This window comes from Dermacentor albipictus, chromosome 3 (genome assembly GCF_038994185.2).
Source record: "Dermacentor albipictus isolate Rhodes 1998 colony chromosome 3, USDA_Dalb.pri_finalv2, whole genome shotgun sequence".
Classification (NCBI taxonomy): Eukaryota; Metazoa; Arthropoda; class Arachnida; order Ixodida; family Ixodidae; genus Dermacentor; species Dermacentor albipictus.
Genome location: NC_091823.1, coordinates 139,168,150 through 139,186,287, shown reverse-complemented (window position 1 = coordinate 139,186,287; position 18,138 = coordinate 139,168,150). Strand labels below are relative to the sequence as shown.

Genomic DNA, 18,138 nt, shown 5'->3' with positions numbered 1-18,138 from the left:
GAAGAAACTTCTATATGGCACCTCCGTCGCTTGAAGAGATTCTCTACACAACTTACATTCGTCCGTCACTTGAATACGCATCATCTATCTGGGATCCCGGTGGTACTACACTGATAAACGAACTTGAAAGAGTCCAAAATCGTTCCGTTTCTTTCATCTTATCCAATTATGACCGCACAGCCAGTGCTACCATGATGAAGTCAATACTTAACCTTCCAGAACTTGCATTTTGGCATACAATGGCCTGGCTCGCTCTTTTTCACAAAATTTGCTATCACAACAATCATCTCCGCAATCATTTCATTTTTAAATCAGCTCCTTTCATTTCATCTAGAATTGACCACCTCCAAAAAGTTGAAGTTCCTCATTGTAGAACTGTAACCTATTCACATGAATTTTTACCTAGAACCACCTCCGAACGGAATCAGCTGCCACGAGCAGCTACAGGTATGACGGATACAACGCGCTTTAAGGATTTCTTGAATAACATGCCTAATAATGCTTAATTATTTGTATTGAATTTGTTCTTCTGTTTTTTCCTTATTGTTGTTTTAGTTTTAGATGATCAAATTACTCTGCTTTATCTTGGATGCGACCGTTTAAGTTCATTTTTGTATTAGGCTGGTGATTGTTCATGCTTCTTATTGTGATTGTATCAGCTGCTTTTCCAGTTTTCGTCTGTAATATGCCCGTCCCCTCTGTAGAGTACAAACCCTGAGGGTGAAATAAATAAATAAATAAATAAAAATAGTTATGTGTCCTCTGAAATGGTTTGTTATATTCAACTGCAAATTGATGTTTTCACTATTTTGCCAAACTGGTAAATTTGAGACACGCATTGTACAACTCGACGTTGTCAATCTTGCTTTCATTGTCGAGTACATAGTCTGCTTTCGAACGCGCGTTCCTTGCGTAGACGCCCTGTTTTTGTTGTGGAGAGCTGGTACAATGCCTCTTTTTAATATCTTTAGCTGTTTTGGTGCGCCGATGTCTATTGTCAGCTGTTACAAATTGTAATTTGAAACTGCTGTGTTAAACACAGATTTATGAAAGTAACGCGTATTTTGTCACAGCAGGTGCACGTTAAAGGTACACCTGCTGTGATGTGATGAATTTAAGAAATGAAAGCGATGTCACTGCACGAACATTGCTTGACCGATGAACCAGCTTGCGCGGTACATGTTTTACCGTGTAAAATAATTCCTGTAACCAACCAGCATAAACCGACCTCCTCACATCTGTTCGTCCAGTATACAAAGGTAGCCGATTTTGGATTAGTACAGCCGAATTTCCTCACGCAATGAGTTTTAAGAGGAAATTTTAGCTGGCGGCCAACTCTGATTTCCCTATGCAAGTACATAAACAGAGCAGATGTGTATTTATGAGACAATCGCTCGTCCGATTTCAATAGACATTACTGAACTTGAAAGAAACAGAAATCTGCTGGTTACTTGAAAAGCGGAAGCGGAATATTAATTTAGTGCCTGGAACTTCTTTTTTTTGAAAACCTTGCCAAGCGAAGGTAAGCAAAAAAAAGATATAGCAATATGTTCGCACATGCATAACTTCTCAAAAAGAAGAGAATCGTAGTTCTCAAATGGGCATTTTTACACCATCTAAAGCTAACATAGTCGATATGCGAATTTGTGGCCTAAGCGCAATTATTTCAATGTTTAGGAAAGGTACAACCTTCTAAAAAATTTTCGTTATATTTCACACGTTTACGTAACAGTTCCATTTTGTCCGTATTACGTGCATTTTACATGCAGTTTACAAAACAGTGACACATTTCTTTAATGCTTCATCACACTGTTATGAACATCAAACTTGAACATTCTTTTTTTACATTCCAGAACTCTTAACATTACTTTAGAAAAAAAGTGAGGGCCTAATAATTATCTGATTCAGACACTCCGTATGTTTGAGCTTCTTTTAAACAATGCAATCTAAAAAAATATATGTACGAGGTTTCCCCTGTACAATTATTTCTCCTTGCCTATTTATTTAAATGGAACCTTACGAGTTTAAGATCTATCTAAACGTAACAAGCTGCAACTCTTCTATAGTAATTGCCATCGATGTAAATGCACTTACTCTTGCGCGATGCCGATTCCAAATTGAGAGTACTTGGCCTGCTTAGACGTATCTAGGAAGTACTGGAAGTCTTCCTTGTAGGGTGGTGCCAACGTGTCATCGCCCTTGTACACCGAGTGGAACGTGATTATGGTGCAGAGTCCGTCGGGGGGAAACGTGTACTTCGACTTCTTGAAACCAGCCCCTAGTGTGCACAGCAGCGATCCCTTCGGTAGCGGTGCCTCTGCAAAGGAAACGCGTGATTGCCGGAATGCGTGCAGTGCCAAAATTAGCGGCACATGCCATACTCCACACTCTACGTCCGCGCACCACGCGCTGAAACTCGTTTCTGCGCCTTAATATGCGTGACGGTAGCGCTGCCAAGCAGCTGAGGCTTATAGAAGACTAAGCAGTACAGACAGCTGTACCTGTCGGTTTTGGCTTTGAGCGTCGGCACACGCCCAACTGCACGTGACCAATGCAGGCCAGTAAAAAACGCCCCTTCCGCAGCCCCCTGCCGGCGAGCCTGTCAACCAGGGCCGCGGCCGCTACACCGCTTAGGCTTGGTGCGGACTGGCGTACTGCCTCGCCAGCTAGACTAGGCTCTCCCCGTCGTTTGCGATCCGAGTGCAGATTGCTGCAGCATAGGGACGCCATTGCTTTATTTCTCCTTCCAGACTCCGGTATCTAAGTGGGCCGATGACGCCTTTACTTCTGTCTGACAACGCGCCGCGGTGGCTTAGCGGATATGGCGCAGCGCTTAAGCACGATGTCGCGGGATCATGTCCCGCTAGCGGCGGATGCATTTCGACTGGGGCGGAATGCAAAAGCGCCCGTGTCCTGTTCAGTGGGGGCACGGTAAAAAATTAAGAGTTAAATTAGGAGGTTTTACGCACAAAAACCACTTTCTGATTATGAGGCACGCCGTAGTGGGGGACCTCGGACATTTTGACCACCTGGGGTTTTTTAACGTGCACCTACTAAGCACACGGGTGTTTTTGCATTTCTCCGCATCGAAATGCGGCCGCCGTGGCCGGAATACGAGCCCGCGGCCTCGTGCTCAGCAGCATAATGAATGAATGTTTATTTTGACAGAAATAAAGAATACGAATAATCTCTGTCAAAGAGGCTGACAAAAAGGCACGAATGCCTGACTAAGTGTCAGTCCCCTTCCCCGACCCATTCCCAGTGCACAAAACACTCAAGCACGCAGGGTAAGCACGGTACACAAAGTGGATGCATACACAAAAAAATGAAAAGTACATGAAATATGTAACAGAAATACTGAATTTGATTTGTGTACAAAAGAATGAACAGTCATACCTGAAGCGACAGCAAATACATGTTAACTTTTTTTTTGAAAATGTTTAGGGACGGTGACTCAATTACTATAATGAGTAAGCCAGGGTGATGATTAAAGAAATCTGCAACTATGAATGCCTGCTTTTGCATGCCGTAATTGGTACGGATCTTGCCCTTGTTGTAAATTAATTGCCTTGTGTTATAGTTATGTTCATTCGGGAGGTATTTTTTTAAAAAGGCGCTTTCATTGAGTCTTACCTCTTTAATATTGCAATGGCTGTTTTTTGTTAATAAGGTTTTCTAATGTTAAAATACAATTCTTGTTGAAAAGAGGAGCGGAGTGGCTTCTATAGGGCGCATTCTCAATTACCCGAATCATGCGTTTCTGTAAGGTTAGTAAACTATTGATGTTAGTTTTCGTCGTGGTACACCACACAGATAAACAATATTGCAGGCGGGAATGCACTAGGCTATAGTATAATTGTTTTTTTAATCTAGAAGGTAATAGACGTTTTAATTTATTAATAACACCGATGGATCTTGCAATGCTGGTTTTAATGTTGCCGACATGACTGGACCAATTTAAGTTTTCTTCAAACGTAACACCAAGGAACCTCTGGCACGTAGAGCGTATAATGGCTTCATCACGAAATTGTAAGACTAAGCTATCGTCAATACCTTTGTTACGAGGCCGAAAAATAATGTATTTTGTCTTTTTATTGTTTAATTCCAATTTATTGGCTCTAAGCCAGTCTGAAAGATTACTGAGCCAAATATTTGCTTCTTCCTCGAGAAAAAGCAAGTTTCCACCAGAAAAGAAGATATTAGTGTCATCAGCATACATGATTATGTCAGGTGTTAGAGGCACGTTTGTGATGTCATTAATGTATAATAAAAAGAGGAGTGGCCCTAGGATGGACCCCTGCAGAACACCGTATTTGATTTCACCCAATGCCGATTTGGAATGACAAATGTATGTGTACTGTAGTCGGTTAGTTAAATAATTTTTGATTAGGTTAAGAGCAGTTCCCCTAATGCCGTACTCACTTAACTTTTTTAACAAGATATCGTGTTTAATGGAATCGAAAGCCTTTTTAAAGTCAAGAAATATTCCTATTGTGTACAGCTTGTCTTCAAAGTTACTTATTATTTTTTCTTTGATCTTTAGCAGCGCCATTTCAGTACATTGGTGTTTTCGGAAACCGTATTGCTTTTCTGTTATAATAATATTTTGAGTACAGAAATTTAAAATTCTTTCGTTAATGACCTGCTCTACTATTTTGGAAAAGATTGGGAGAACTGAAATCGGTCTGTAGTTGTTCACGTCATTCCTGTCTCCCCCTTTAAAAATTACCGATACCCGTGCAATCTTTAATTCATCGGGGAATGCGCCAGTGCACAAAATTAAATTGCATATGTGTGACATCACTTTACAAATATGCAGCGCCACAGCTTTTATTGGTTCTGCCTTTATGTCATCTACACCACATGCTGTGGAATTCTTTAACTTTAAAAATAAGCTACTTATTTCAGCTTCATCTGTTGGTGCAAGAAATAGCGATCTGCTCATACTACACGGAATATAAGACCTGTAACCTGGGCTATCAGCATCAAACGCATCAGACGCGCCACATTGTAAGAAGTGCTGATTAAACTTATCGGCCAGCTCAGTCCCTGTGAAAGATACGCCTTTATCCATAATTTCAAAAACAGGATTACGGTCGCTGTGCGGAAGCAGATCATTCAATGTTTTCCAAAGTTTTTTGGGATCATTAAGAATATGAGTGAACTTATTCTCATAGTACCTCTCTCTTGCCAGCTTTATATCACGGCCCAATTTATTCCTGATCTTCTTGTAGTTCAATAAGTACTCTGGTTGCCTTGTCTTTATAAAAGTAGCAAATAGTCTATCACGTTCCTTCATGCGTTTTAGAAGGGTGGTGTCAACCCACGGTTTCCTGCATTTCTTGCTTCTTGTAGATTCTCTTAGAGGGAAAGCTTTGTGATAAAGGTCTTTGATTACGCCGAGAAAGTGAGTGAATGCCTTGACAGGATCCGTCAATGCGTATAATTCGTGCTGACTGACGCTTCAAAATCAGCAATCGTGTTCTTGGTTATCAATCTGTACTGTGAGTGTGTCTTATTTTTGCGCTGTTGGTACACTTTCGTCTCACGTGTAAAAAACAGGAAAATAGGCATGTGATCGCTTACATCAGAGATGAGGACACCCGACATTAATTCAATTGATCGCGTTGTAAAACACAAGTCAAGTAGGCTTTCGGAATTGTTCGTCACCCTGGTTGGAACATTAATAACATTTTCGTAGCCAAACGAAAAAAAAAAACATCCAGAAACGCTTGTTTGGATCGGTTCATTGAAAGCAGGTTAATATTAAAATCACCCGTTACAATGAGGGGAGTGCCAAGCTGTGTACAAAAATCCAACATACATTCAATAAAATCTAATAAGATGGATACAACACCGGATGGAGGCCTGTAAAACACCATAGCCACTGAGCAACCACGGCGGATGGGCATGGTAAAGGACACCTTGGTGGTCAAAATTGGTGAAATCGTGGTTTGAGCACGCAAAACCCAACAAGTCTACTTTTGCGTGGGAGCAACTTTACCTTACGAGGAGATCAAGAGCTTGTTATATTGAACAAAGTGCAGATAATATTATGCAGCGACATCGAAATATGTACCGCACAATTTCATGGAAAAAATAAACAGTCTGAAGACACGTAGCGCGCGCACGCGGGAGCACGACTGCATGCTGGGGTGCTCATGATCTTGGCACGCTTGATACACGAGGCGCGTGTAAGAGCTCCTGTAAAGCTCTCACCTAAGACCCTGCCTACAGGGTCCTCGAGGTATATTCAGTAATAGGCGCTTAAGGGCGAGCTGGCTCGTGCAGGAGAGCATAGCTGCGGTCCGGGATGGTTTAGGGTGATTCAGTATACGTCGGAGACAAGAAAGTTGAGGAATCGATGTTGCATCAATGAAAAATTAAATATTCAAGAATGTGGTTATACGACACACTTGCATTTCAATGCTTTTTTCAGAAGCCCCTTTTCTCAAGTCAACGTCATTAGAAGACGAAAATGCAGAGTCGTGCAATAGCAAGTGCAGAAAGACTGAGCTATGCATGCGGTGGCAAACGTTTGTAGAACCCTTATTTCTGGGCAAATGTGAATGCTGCCAGATATACGAGCTGTTTCAGCGAATACACTCAAACATCTTTAAATGTTGCCTGTGGCAGATATAACAATTATAGTTCATGAGCTGGTGTACTCGAAGCAGCGGACACTACTTGCACAAAGAATGCACATAAAAAATGGGCTAATTATTCAAAATTAACTAATTAAGTATTAACTAATTACACTATGACCTTTATTGCGGTTTACAAATTCTAGCCGTGGAGTTCGCAAGGCCGATCCATTTGGAATGAAATTTCAAGTTGACACCAGTTTCGAACTTAGCGGACAAATGCATTGGCGCTCCAGTTAACTTGTTAACAAAATGTCGTCTCATGCACCGAAGCACACAAGTAACTGGAACGCCAATGTTCGGAACTTATATCTCGAAACTGGTGCCGTCCTGAGCATTTGCTCCAAGTTGAACCGCCTTGCGAAGTCACTGCTAGGATTTGTTAATTGCAATATTGGTCGTAATGTAATTAGTTAGAAAGTTAATTAGTGAATTCTTGTTAATCAGTGGATTTCGCATTTCAGTTTTTGCGTAAGTAGTGTCCGCGGCTTCGAGTAGACCTGCTCATAAAGTAGAATTGAGCTATCTGCCACAGGCAACCCTTAAAGAATGTTGAAAGTGTTCGCTGAAACCCCCTGTATGCAAACTGAATACCTGTTGAACAAATACAGACTTGCGTAACATTCATATACCAGGTACGCAAGGTATTTGAGGTGATGAATTTGAATCGCCATAGACTATAATATTCTGGTTTCATCTGTCTAGGTGCTGAACATCGTCAACGCCAATCCGTCTGTGACCTATCTAGCACATTTATTCCAGGCTGCCAACTTTCAGTCTCACACTAGAGATGAAGCACATTTCTGTAGTCGCCTTGCAAGGAGACCCCAGTCACTAGGAGAGATCACCATGCTCTTGAATGTTGCAAAATTGTTTATGTTCTGGGCGAGACAAGAGTTCGTGGTCAATTATCATTGTGACAAAGACAACTCAAGCGCTGCCAGTGGTAATACGCGATTGAGACGGTGGTTGGGTTTCTCCAGCACCTGGAGGTCACGATCTGTGAGAACCCTCAAAAGCCGATTATAGTCCCTGCTCATCACTGCAATGCATGCGCAGGCACGCATTGCAGGCATTGTGGGTACCCGCAGAATGCCTGCTTGCAAACATCAGCGACCGCGCAACCATATATATGGCATCCTGGTTCCGAATACCTTAACCTGTGCGCCGCTATGTATGGCGGGCGTTACTAATAGAATGACTAACAGCCGCTCAACGATAAAAGCTTGTATACGCCTGCTGCTGCGGAAGCACTACCTAACAAGAGCACGCAATATTTCATCCGAGTACATGGACATTATCGAAGCCGAATTCAAACTATGCGCTGCGAGCTGCAGCCCCCCCCCCCCCCCCCCCCCCGCGGCCTCCGCAAGTTGTTTGCCAACGCGACGAATGGCGCAGCGGTGCTTCCGACCACGTTCCGACGAGCGTGCTTTGATGGCGTTTTTGCCACTCACACTTTCCTTGCGGGAGGACAGTCAAAATAAATTTTGCGTCGGCCGACATTTTCAGCTCTTTTGCTAGATTTACTAGCCCTGCAGGCTCCCAAGTAGAGGCTTGAAATCGCCGATAACTTCGTTAAATTGAAACCGTGTCAGAAATTTACTCCGCTAAATCGCGAAACAAATACACGGTGTATATTGCACCTAACAACGGCAAATAAAAATAGTTCGTTACATTGCGAATTTCGATAAATTAAGGTTACGTATGTCGTAGATTCACTGTAGTATCAATTATGTAATAATTCGCGAATGCATGGCAAATAATGTATCTCTGAAAATTTTACCAACCTGGTATTCAGAAAATGGAAAGTTTCTGCCATACATTGCACTGAATCTTTTACTGAAAGCGCAAAGTTATAATTAGGACCAACTATGAAGATTGTTTCTTGTCAAAGTGAAGGCTTTGAGGATAATGCGTGGTCATAAATTTCGTGTTTATTAGAGCAACCTGTTTGGTTTTTGTATAGAGTAGCAAAGTGCCAAGTGTTTTGCTTGCGGTTACGGCTGAGCGACAAATTAAGAACAAAAGCTCTTTTCTATAGCTTAAATTGTGCGCGATGGTACCACTACTTTACCAAGTAGGCACAAATGAAAAGTTCTCCTATTTATATTCGAGCACGGAACACTGCTATTCCATCCACAGATAGTGCCAAATAATACCCAGTGCGGAATGCACAGGTATATACATTTTATTGCGAGAGATCGTACTGAGCCAATAAGTGCAGCGGATCGAGCAACGCAGCGTGCTATAGTACGTCATACCCACTGTGCATTTACCATAAAATATACGAAATTTTGCCTCCAATGTTGTGTTTTATGTAAAAGCATTTGAAAAGGTTTCGGATCTTAATATAGCGAATCTTCGATTCCATAAGTAAATTCAATCGTACAATAGTCAATTTATTTTTGGAACATGTCAAATGATCCAACACCTATAGTATTCACATATGTGCACAATGCCTAAGCAAGGGAACGTTAGTGGGCGCCACCCATGACCATCGTGGTGGATGTGCAATATCCTTTTTATCATGACGCCACTTAGCCTACGAACATTTTAGGGACACACAGCCAGCTGATTAGCATTTGTGTGCGAAGTGATAGGACGAAACCTGCAGGAGTGTTCACCCTTGCTATACAATGAATGAGAAGGGGTAAAGACGGCCGAGGTTCATGTTGGTCAGAACCATTTAAAACAATGGGCAAAGCTGTCATGTAAAACATAGAATAACTTGCTCATTGTTCCTAACGGGAATGTAAAAAAAATGGCAAGGTAAAGAACAGAAGTCGGGGAAAAAATACTTGTTGGTAGTAGGTGCCGCACCCTATGCATTACACGGAATAGCCACGTGATGTTCCTCCTAGCACTTTGCACAACAACGCCGTAAAAACACACGCATTGTTAGACAATGCAACAATGCAGCGCTGAATGTGCGCAGCACCAATTCACACAGCGCTTATCCTTAGAGCACCAACGCTTGCGTGACTTGGAGGGTGCGGGTGCGACCTATGTGTGCGAGTACAAGTAGTTTAGTACCGTTCGGCCTTAATGTTTTAGCACCTCTGCGAAAAGTTCAATTTTTTGAACGTTCCCCAGTGTATATAGTGCTCTTCGAAATGCGTTGCAATGCTAAAGAAGGACGTCTGCCTGGGATAATTGGCGCAAATAAACTTACGAGTTGTCGGGCCTGGTCTCGTTGTTTGGCCGGCAGTGGGTGGTTTAGGGACTACAGTAGTTGTCGATGGTGCCCTCATTGGTTTCGGTGGTTTCCTAGCTGGGGTGGGTGGTATCACAACTGCTGGTGTCGGTGTTGTTGCAAGCACTGGCTTCGGTGTTGTCGCAAGCACTGGCTTCCTTGTTGTCGCAAGCACTGGCTTCGGTGTTGTCGCAAGCACTGGCTTCGGTGTTGTCGCAACCGCTGGTGTCGGTGGCGCCGCAGCTGTAGTCTTCGGTGTTGTCGCGACCACTCGTGTCCGTGGTGCCACAGCTGCTGGCTTTGGTGTTGCCGCCACCACTGGTGTCGGTGGTGCCGCAACCGCTGGCTTCGGGGCTGCCGCAACAGCTGTTTGAGGCACAAATGTGCTGAGCAAAGGCACCACTACAGGGGGCGTCATCCCAGAAGTTTGTGTGGAGCCTGAAATAGTTGTGTAATTCGATGTCAGTGCGGGAATGATTGCGCATATGAAATCGTGCGATAGCATTGCAGTGGACAATGCGCGTTACAACTTTTTGTTATCACACTACTAACGTTGACAAAACATGTGTTGACGTAATCTAAGGCCTACTTACAAGCACATATTGAAATACGATTTTTTTTCTCTTCGCGGTACACTTTTATCATCACAACGAGCGGACGCCGAAAAAAAATGCTCCACACCACTAGGACGAATGCATTGTACAGGGAAAAATAGAGAACGCCACCATCAATGAATTTTTATTACAACGGTTTAAAAGTCCCTCAAACCGACTTACTTTCATAAGTCAAAACGCAAGCGATGTCAATACAATATAAAGCACGGGTGTAACAAGACACTTCTACTGATACATACTAGAATCAGTAGGCCAATAATACAACTATTTCTACAAATATATAAAAAAATGGCTACAACACTGATCAGCTAGAGCAAGTCGATGAACTAAATACTAAACATTTTCAAACACGTAAAGGTGTGTAAACAGCATGCCCCTTCGGATTTGTTCCGCAATACTTTTTTTGCATTGAGAATATTGAGGTACCTAGGTAAACAATGTGTATGATGGGTACTGTTGGGGACATGTAGTGCGACAAAAAAGGTTAGAACCATTGGATAGCATGTCGGATTTGGCAAGGAGGTATGCGAGTTTTGTTTGAACAAGGACAAGAGTTTGCCATTTATATCGAGATCTGCGGTTTTGTACACGCTCAACAACTTGTAGGGATGCAACCTGAGTGACACTGAGGATATAAGAAGCAGTGAAGTACGGGGTTGTGTACTGGATAGCCTGCGCGCACACGGACCTCTTAAGAGCAAGGGCTAAAATATTCACAGTTCCGCCACATAGGCGAACCATCGATTGCGCTAGCAAGTCAGTAGATAGCTGTACGAAGTAATGATACTAGTTTCGTCGGCCGTATAAACTTGTGAACATTCGCTTACTTACTTCATTAACAAAGATAGAATGTGTAAGCGTGACTCAGTGAAGACACAGAAAGAAACACACACAGAGAGACAGCGCTGTCTTTGTTTGTCAGCTTCTTTCTGCGTACTTTTTCAGTCGCGCGGATGGCGTAACTAACAAGGCACTTAGAAACCTCGACGAAACCTCAATCGAAACCCTCACAGAGGAAATCAACAAAATCTGGAGGAATGGAGCGCTACCAGAAGACTGGAAAACGGCCCTTATCGTGCTCATCCCAAAGCCTGGCATGGCACCCAACATCAATAACCTCAGACCTATCTCGCTGACGTCTTGCGCCGGCAAGGTAGCCGAGCACGCGGTCCTAAACAGGCTCTCGAAACATCTCGAAGATAAAGATGTCTACCCCACAGCAATGATCGACTTTAGACCCGGGCTATCCACCCAAGACGCCATGAAGCTCCTCAAGCATCAGATCATTGACGCAGACACGAGAGACGCGAGAGTAATCGTAGGGCTAGACCTCGAAAAGGCATTCGATAATTTATCACATGACTACATACTCGACACGATCTCCAACCTCGACCTCGGCACGAGACTCTACGCTTATAAAAAATTGTTCCTGAGCGACAGAACGGCCACCCTCCGTCTAGGGGAAATCAAGTCCCAGAAATACAAACTTGGAGGCAGGGGCACCCCGCAAGGTTCTGTCATCTCTCCGACGCTTTTTCACCTTGCGCTAGCCGGCCTAGGCAAGAAACTGGAACAACTCGAGAACGTCAAATACACAATATACGCCGATGACGTAACGCTCTGGGTCCCCGGAGGTAGCCTGGGATCAATTGAAAGCGCTCTGCAGGAAGCGATCGACGTGATCGAGGAATACCTCGCTGCCACCGGCCTTTGATGTTCGCCTGCGAAGTCGGAGCTCCTCGTCTACAAACCATCGAGGAGCGGTCCCAAACCAAAGAACAAATCAGAGACACACACGTCATTACTCTCAGGACAAAAGACGGAGGAACCATTCCACACGTCAGCAAAATCAGAGTCCTTGGGATATTCATTGAGAGCAACGGCTCTAACGCCGCTACAATGGAGAAGATCGTGACAAATTCGAACAATGCCTTGAATCTCATACGACGCGTAGCCAACAGACAACACGGCCTTAAGGAAGAAAATCTCCTCAAGCTAACACACGCCTTTGCGCTATGCCACTTCACCTACGAGGCGGCCATGCACAGATGGAAGGTAGCGGAGAAGGACAAACTCAATGTACAACTGAGGAAGCTAGTCAAACTAGCGCTGGCCAAGAACACCGAGACAGAGCTCCTGCTGCAACTGTGGGTACACAACACACTTGAAAAAATCGCCGAATCTCAAGAACGGGCTCAATGGACAAGACTCTCTGGAACCAAACCGGGTAGAGAAATCCTAGCCAAACTAGGTCATAACACCGCAGTAATCGAGAATCTATATCAAAGCGTTCCGACGGACACACGCAACTCCTACACAGTTCGCCCACTGCCGCGGAACATGAACCCCGCGATCCTGCGTGAAATACGTGATAAGAAGATCCTAGCCTGTTTCGTTGACGCGGCACAGTACCCAACCAGGAAGGCCTTCCTTGCCACCACGATCAATAAGCAAGGTCAAGTGAGAAACGCTCTCACAGTCAAGACCCACAAGTCCGAGATAGCAGAACAGGTTGCCATCGCACTCGCGCTCACAGACCTGACCACCATCCACGTCTACAGCGATTCACGCTCGGCCGTCAAAGCCTTTCAGAACGGAGCAGTTCCAAGACAAGCACTACAAATAATTAATAGATCCGCACCGCTGTAGCATCACACCATCTGCTGGTTCCCGGCACACCTCGGAGAGATCGAGGACGCCCCTCACAATCTCAGTGAGATGGCTCACAGGAGCGCGCGAGACCTAACCTTCCGCGACGCCACCTATTCTGGACGTGACCATCCCAGCGAGAATCGGGACCCTCCCTCCGCATATAACGAGATCATAAAGCACTTTTATCTAGACCGCGAAATATACAGCACACCTCCCAATAAGCTCACCAGGCCTCAAACCCTGACGTTCAGAATGCTTCAAACAAACATGAACCCACGCAGAACAGACTACATCACTACATGCCTGACCTATACAAAACATCATATTGCGAAAATTGCCATAGCACACTAGAAGTACATCACTTGCTCTGGCCGTGTGATTCGACCCACGCAAACAAGGATCAAGACTCCGCCAGGCTACAAGACGCATTACGCAGCACGGACCTGGCGGAGCAGCTCTGGGCCGTCCACCGAGCCCACATGTGGCCAGGGAGTTACAACTCCCGGTCCCAACGTGGGAGTAGCCCGCTCTATGGGACCTTGCTCCCCGTAGCTCTCAGGACCTTTCTATAATGTTACACCATCCATCCACACATTCTATCATAGGCGGAAACCAATTAGCCCGCGAACGCGTTTAACTAAATTAACGAGCACGGCGTCACGCGCGCACAGGTAACCTTAAACGCAACTCCCTCGATGAGTGCGGGAAGTTGCTGTAAAAATGCTGGAGTGAGGGATCAGGGCAGCAGCAATCAAATTGATCTTCAGGCATCTCTCACTTCAGAGTGAACGAAACGTCGAAAGCAAAACGCATACGAAGCGGCCGGCACTACGCGCATTGTGCAAACGTCGCGGATCCCTTTGAAGATGAGGCTCGCGTGGGCGCGCACTTAGGCCACGTCGCAGATTGGTTTCGAGACACACGAGGACCGGCTACCCGTCCCTACGGCGTCCGCCAAATGCGTCCACTACACCGTCCGCCATTCGCGTGACCAACGCCGTAGTAGACGCCGCAGTTGTCTCCGCTTTGTACGGAGCGGCGGGCGACGGGGACACCCAAGCACCCTGGCAGCCGCCGTAAAAGAACGCCCCACCTCCCTCGCGTGACCACACATCCGGGCACGCATCCGGGCAAGCATTGAGCCGAGTTCCTCGCACGCGCACGCGAGATTGAGCCGCGTTCGCAGGCTCACCCTCACATGCTTTCACTCATAGGGTACCTCACGGCGAAACCGACGCCGACAGCGATGACGATGGGAAAAATGCGTCTGCAGTGTCCATGTAATTGCTATTGGAATAAAAAAATTCTGAAAGCTTGATATTCCATCATGAATATGCTGAATGTGACTGCTGCAATGTTAGGGGATAATTATGAGTGAAAAAATTGTTCGTTGTGTGCGAGAAGACCCAAATATGCCACGCAGCTCGTATGTGAAACAGCAAAAGAAGCAGTATGATATATCAGTACACGTAATATGATAAACAATAATTTAGCAAGGTGGACGAAAATTTTATAAAAAATAATTTTTCATCCATGCCCCCCTCTCCCCCCCGCCTACGATAGCAAGATGGTATAAAATAAATACCAGTTAAAAAACACAACAGTAAATATCAGTCTGTCGTATATTGGGACGTTATGTTGTCTTGTGTTTGTTGTCTGACGTTCATGATCAATATTTATTTCAAAAATCAACAGAGAGCTATCTAGGAATACGTAATCTTGTTAGTGTAAAAATAAAATAAATATGGAAAGTAAAATATACGTAAACCTCAGCCGGGGATTCCAAGTTTCGCCCTAACGCTTGTGACCCAATATTCTACCAGTCCACCACGCTGAACGTCGGTAAACTTGTACATTTTGACCATGTCAATAGCAAGCATCTCTCTCCGCGCTGGTGTTTACATTTGTATGTTGAGAGCGAAGGTGGGCTTTCACTCCGCCACATCAACTGGTGCCTCTATAAAAGAGCAAAAGTGTGGTTAACATCGAGAAGTACTCCGTGAAGTTCTTAACATCGATTTTCCGATTCATATCAGTCAACGAATTCAGGAAAAGACACCAATGACCGGGGACGCTTTAAGGGTTGTTAGAGCTAATTCCAACAGCTATCTCTCGCTATTTGCACCTTTGAGCGTGCATATAATTTTTGGGTTCAGTGCAGAATAGCTACATAAACGTTCTTGGGTAACTGCTCATTTAGACAGCCTACCCGTTTTTCACAGTAGCGCCTGTGGCAGAACAGGTGGCGCCTGTAGGTAGCGTAGGTAGCTCGAGTGTTTCATCTGTACCCGCGTGAGAGAGATTATCACACAACTCTGTAGACCCAAAACACCCGAAACCCAAAACATTTTCCGCCTGGCAAAAGCTTACGTAAATTTGTGGGAAATTAAACTATTAATTAAACTATTGTGTCAGCCTAACAGTCCGTGCAAGTGCACGAGCCTGTGCATAAGATCTTACAAAATAAAACAAAATGGAGACGATGCCGTAGCCATAGATGCGTACATTACGATCAGCGTCCGATTTTGAGGAAGCCTGCAGGGATATGCTGGTTCCTCGTCATCGCCGAAGAATTACGACAATTGGCTACTGTGATTTTAATACCAGTGTCGGTGCTATCAACATTGCCTGATTCAGAGAACGCACTACTGAAAATCGCACAGGAAAAAAGTACAAAGTACACCCCTATGTAAAACGTCTGAACTTGTATAGTTGCGATAGAAAGTGGCACATTTCTAACGCCGCGACAGAGTGTCTGTCGTCGCTACAGAAACATCCCATTGAAATGTCGGACTCGCTGTCACAATACGAAGCTGTTGCGACCTCAGAGCAATTGATGCTACAGAACATTTCTATTGCGACTTTCGAGCTTTTAGTCGCCGAGACAGAATGTTCGTCTTTCTCCGTCACCGACGTATGGCGATGCAGAAAGAGCATGGCGTATGGCAGAGAAAAAAATTACCGACGATTACGTTACTTCCTAATGCGAAATTTGAGCGCAGCAAATGCGAGCCTTTGTTTGCGTTTGGCCTCGGCCTCGGCCGCGCGAACGGTAGAGTCTTCTCTGCGACGGCGATGAGCTTCTACTTCAGCCTCGCTTACTGCTGGTTGCTCTCGACGGCGGCGATGAGCCTCCGCTTCGGCGGTGCGAACGGCAGGGTCTTCTCGGCGGCGGCGATGAGCTTCTGCTTCAGCCTCGCTTACTGCTGGTTGCTCTCGACGGCGGCGATGAGCCTCCGCTTCGGCGGCGCGAACTGCAGGGTCTTCTTGGCGGCGGCGATGAGCTTCTGCTTCAGCCTCGCTTACTGCTGGTTGCTCTCGACGGCGGCGATGAGCCTCCGCTTCGGCGGTGCGAACGGCAGGGTCTTCTCGGCGGCGGCGATGAGCTTCTGCTTCAGCCTCGCTTACTGCTGGTTGCTCTCGACGGCGGCGATGAGCCTCCGCTTCGGCGGCGCGAACTGCAGGGTCTTCTCGGCGGCGGCGATGAGCTTCTGCTTCAGCCTCTGGTTGCTCTCGACGGCGGCGATGAGCCTCCGCTTCGGCGGCGCGAACGGCAGGGTCTTTTCGGCGGCCGCGCTTAGCCTCTGCTTCGGCGACGCGTACTCCTGGATCATCTCGACGGCGGCGACGGTAAGCTTCTGCTTCGGCGGCACGCACCTCTGGATTCTGACGGCGACGGCGCTGGGCCTCTGCTCTGGCAGCTCGTTTAGCAGCAGCAGCAGCAGCAGCAGCAGACGGAGGACTTCCATCGGTCGTCTCGCTCATGGCTCAGAAAGAACTGGCAGATAATTTCGCAGTGGCGAACGGCAGCGGCAATTTCGGCTCGGGCGGTGCACATATACAGATCCGCCGCCACCGATCTGGCTCTCTGATTGCCACCGCACAGGGGTTGCATTGGAGGAGGAGCGAAGAAAGGAATTAAGTTCGAGCCGGCGCTTTGACAACCGGAGACTCGCAGGAAGAGGGGGGAGGGGGGCGGGGGGCGGCGTGTACACCCAGCGGCAAACGATGGGGGCAGAAGCGCGCGCAGCAAGCGGACAACACGATAAAGGGAGGAGGGAAGAGATAGCAGCGACTGACTAATGCCGCTGACGCCGATAGTGAGTCAACCCCAGCTGCGGAGTTGGTTTCAGGGACAACGCCGCCGATGTCGACACAAACAATATGATACCCTCGCTTCCGCAGCGCTAAGAACCAGGTCTAGCCGTGGGAAGGTGGTCACGTATTCGTCGACGTGCCGGGGCCTACGTGAAATAACCGGCGCGTCGGCAACTGAAGAGCACCCTATCCGCCACACAAGAACAGGGGGGGGGGGGGCCCTTTCCTCCTCTTTCTGCATGGCGGCGACGGTGTTCTATGCAGTCACGTTATCTTGACTCTCTAGCGGCGTCAGCGGCATCCAGCGGTATCAGTCGGTCGCTGCTAGCGCTGGGGGGATGAAAGGGGGACGGAGCTGGTTACGAGGCCGACGACAACGCCGACGACGACGCGAAACCCAGGAACGGACGCCAAAGAGCTGCGCTCTAAAAAAATTTGCGGTCACTTTGTCTCCTGCTGTTTTTTTTTTATTTTTTTGCAACCGCGTTTCTGCTGCTTTTTTTTTTTCAGCAGTGTTTTGGTTTCAATTGCTATTCACGTTCCGGATGGTAATCGTGGTTATCATGGGAAATGGTGTCTGTATTGTTACCAAGCTGGACTGACTTCGAACGAGATAAAGAGGGAACGGCCGATTTGGCGCTTTGTGCAGCTTCAAGACAGAGTACTACTGAGAAGTTTGTGATGTAAATCCGCAAGAGCAGGACAGAAATTGTGGGAGCGGAGTTATGTTTGCATTGAAGGACATTATGCCGAAGCGTTCTCTTGTGAAGTTGCCTCCGCGCTGTCAATAAAACGCACCCGATGAGTGCAAGTACGACTGCTTTTACTTAAACCACTCGTACTGAAGGCAATAGCGTATCTGAAGCATACAATTTAACGCAGCACAAGTCTGTGCGACACAAATTGTTATTGCTCCATCTTGGTATAAGCAGAA

At 46.1% G+C, this 18,138-nt stretch overlaps 1 protein-coding gene across 5 annotated transcripts in view; it reads right to left on the bottom strand.

Annotated features, from left to right (window-relative positions):
- LOC135917742 (uncharacterized) overlaps positions 1-18,138 on the bottom strand; it is a 100,710-nt gene that overhangs the window by 79,294 nt on the left and 3,278 nt on the right. For all 5 annotated transcript variants that reach the window (XM_070534730.1, XM_070534735.1, XM_070534733.1 and 2 more), the window contains exons 2-3: positions 9,820-10,278; positions 2,095-2,317 (exon numbers count right to left, since the gene is read on the bottom strand). In XM_070534730.1, the coding sequence (XP_070390831.1) occupies positions 2,095-2,317; positions 9,820-10,278 (682 nt within the window). The remainder of the gene's footprint in view (positions 1-2,094; positions 2,318-9,819; positions 10,279-18,138) is intronic.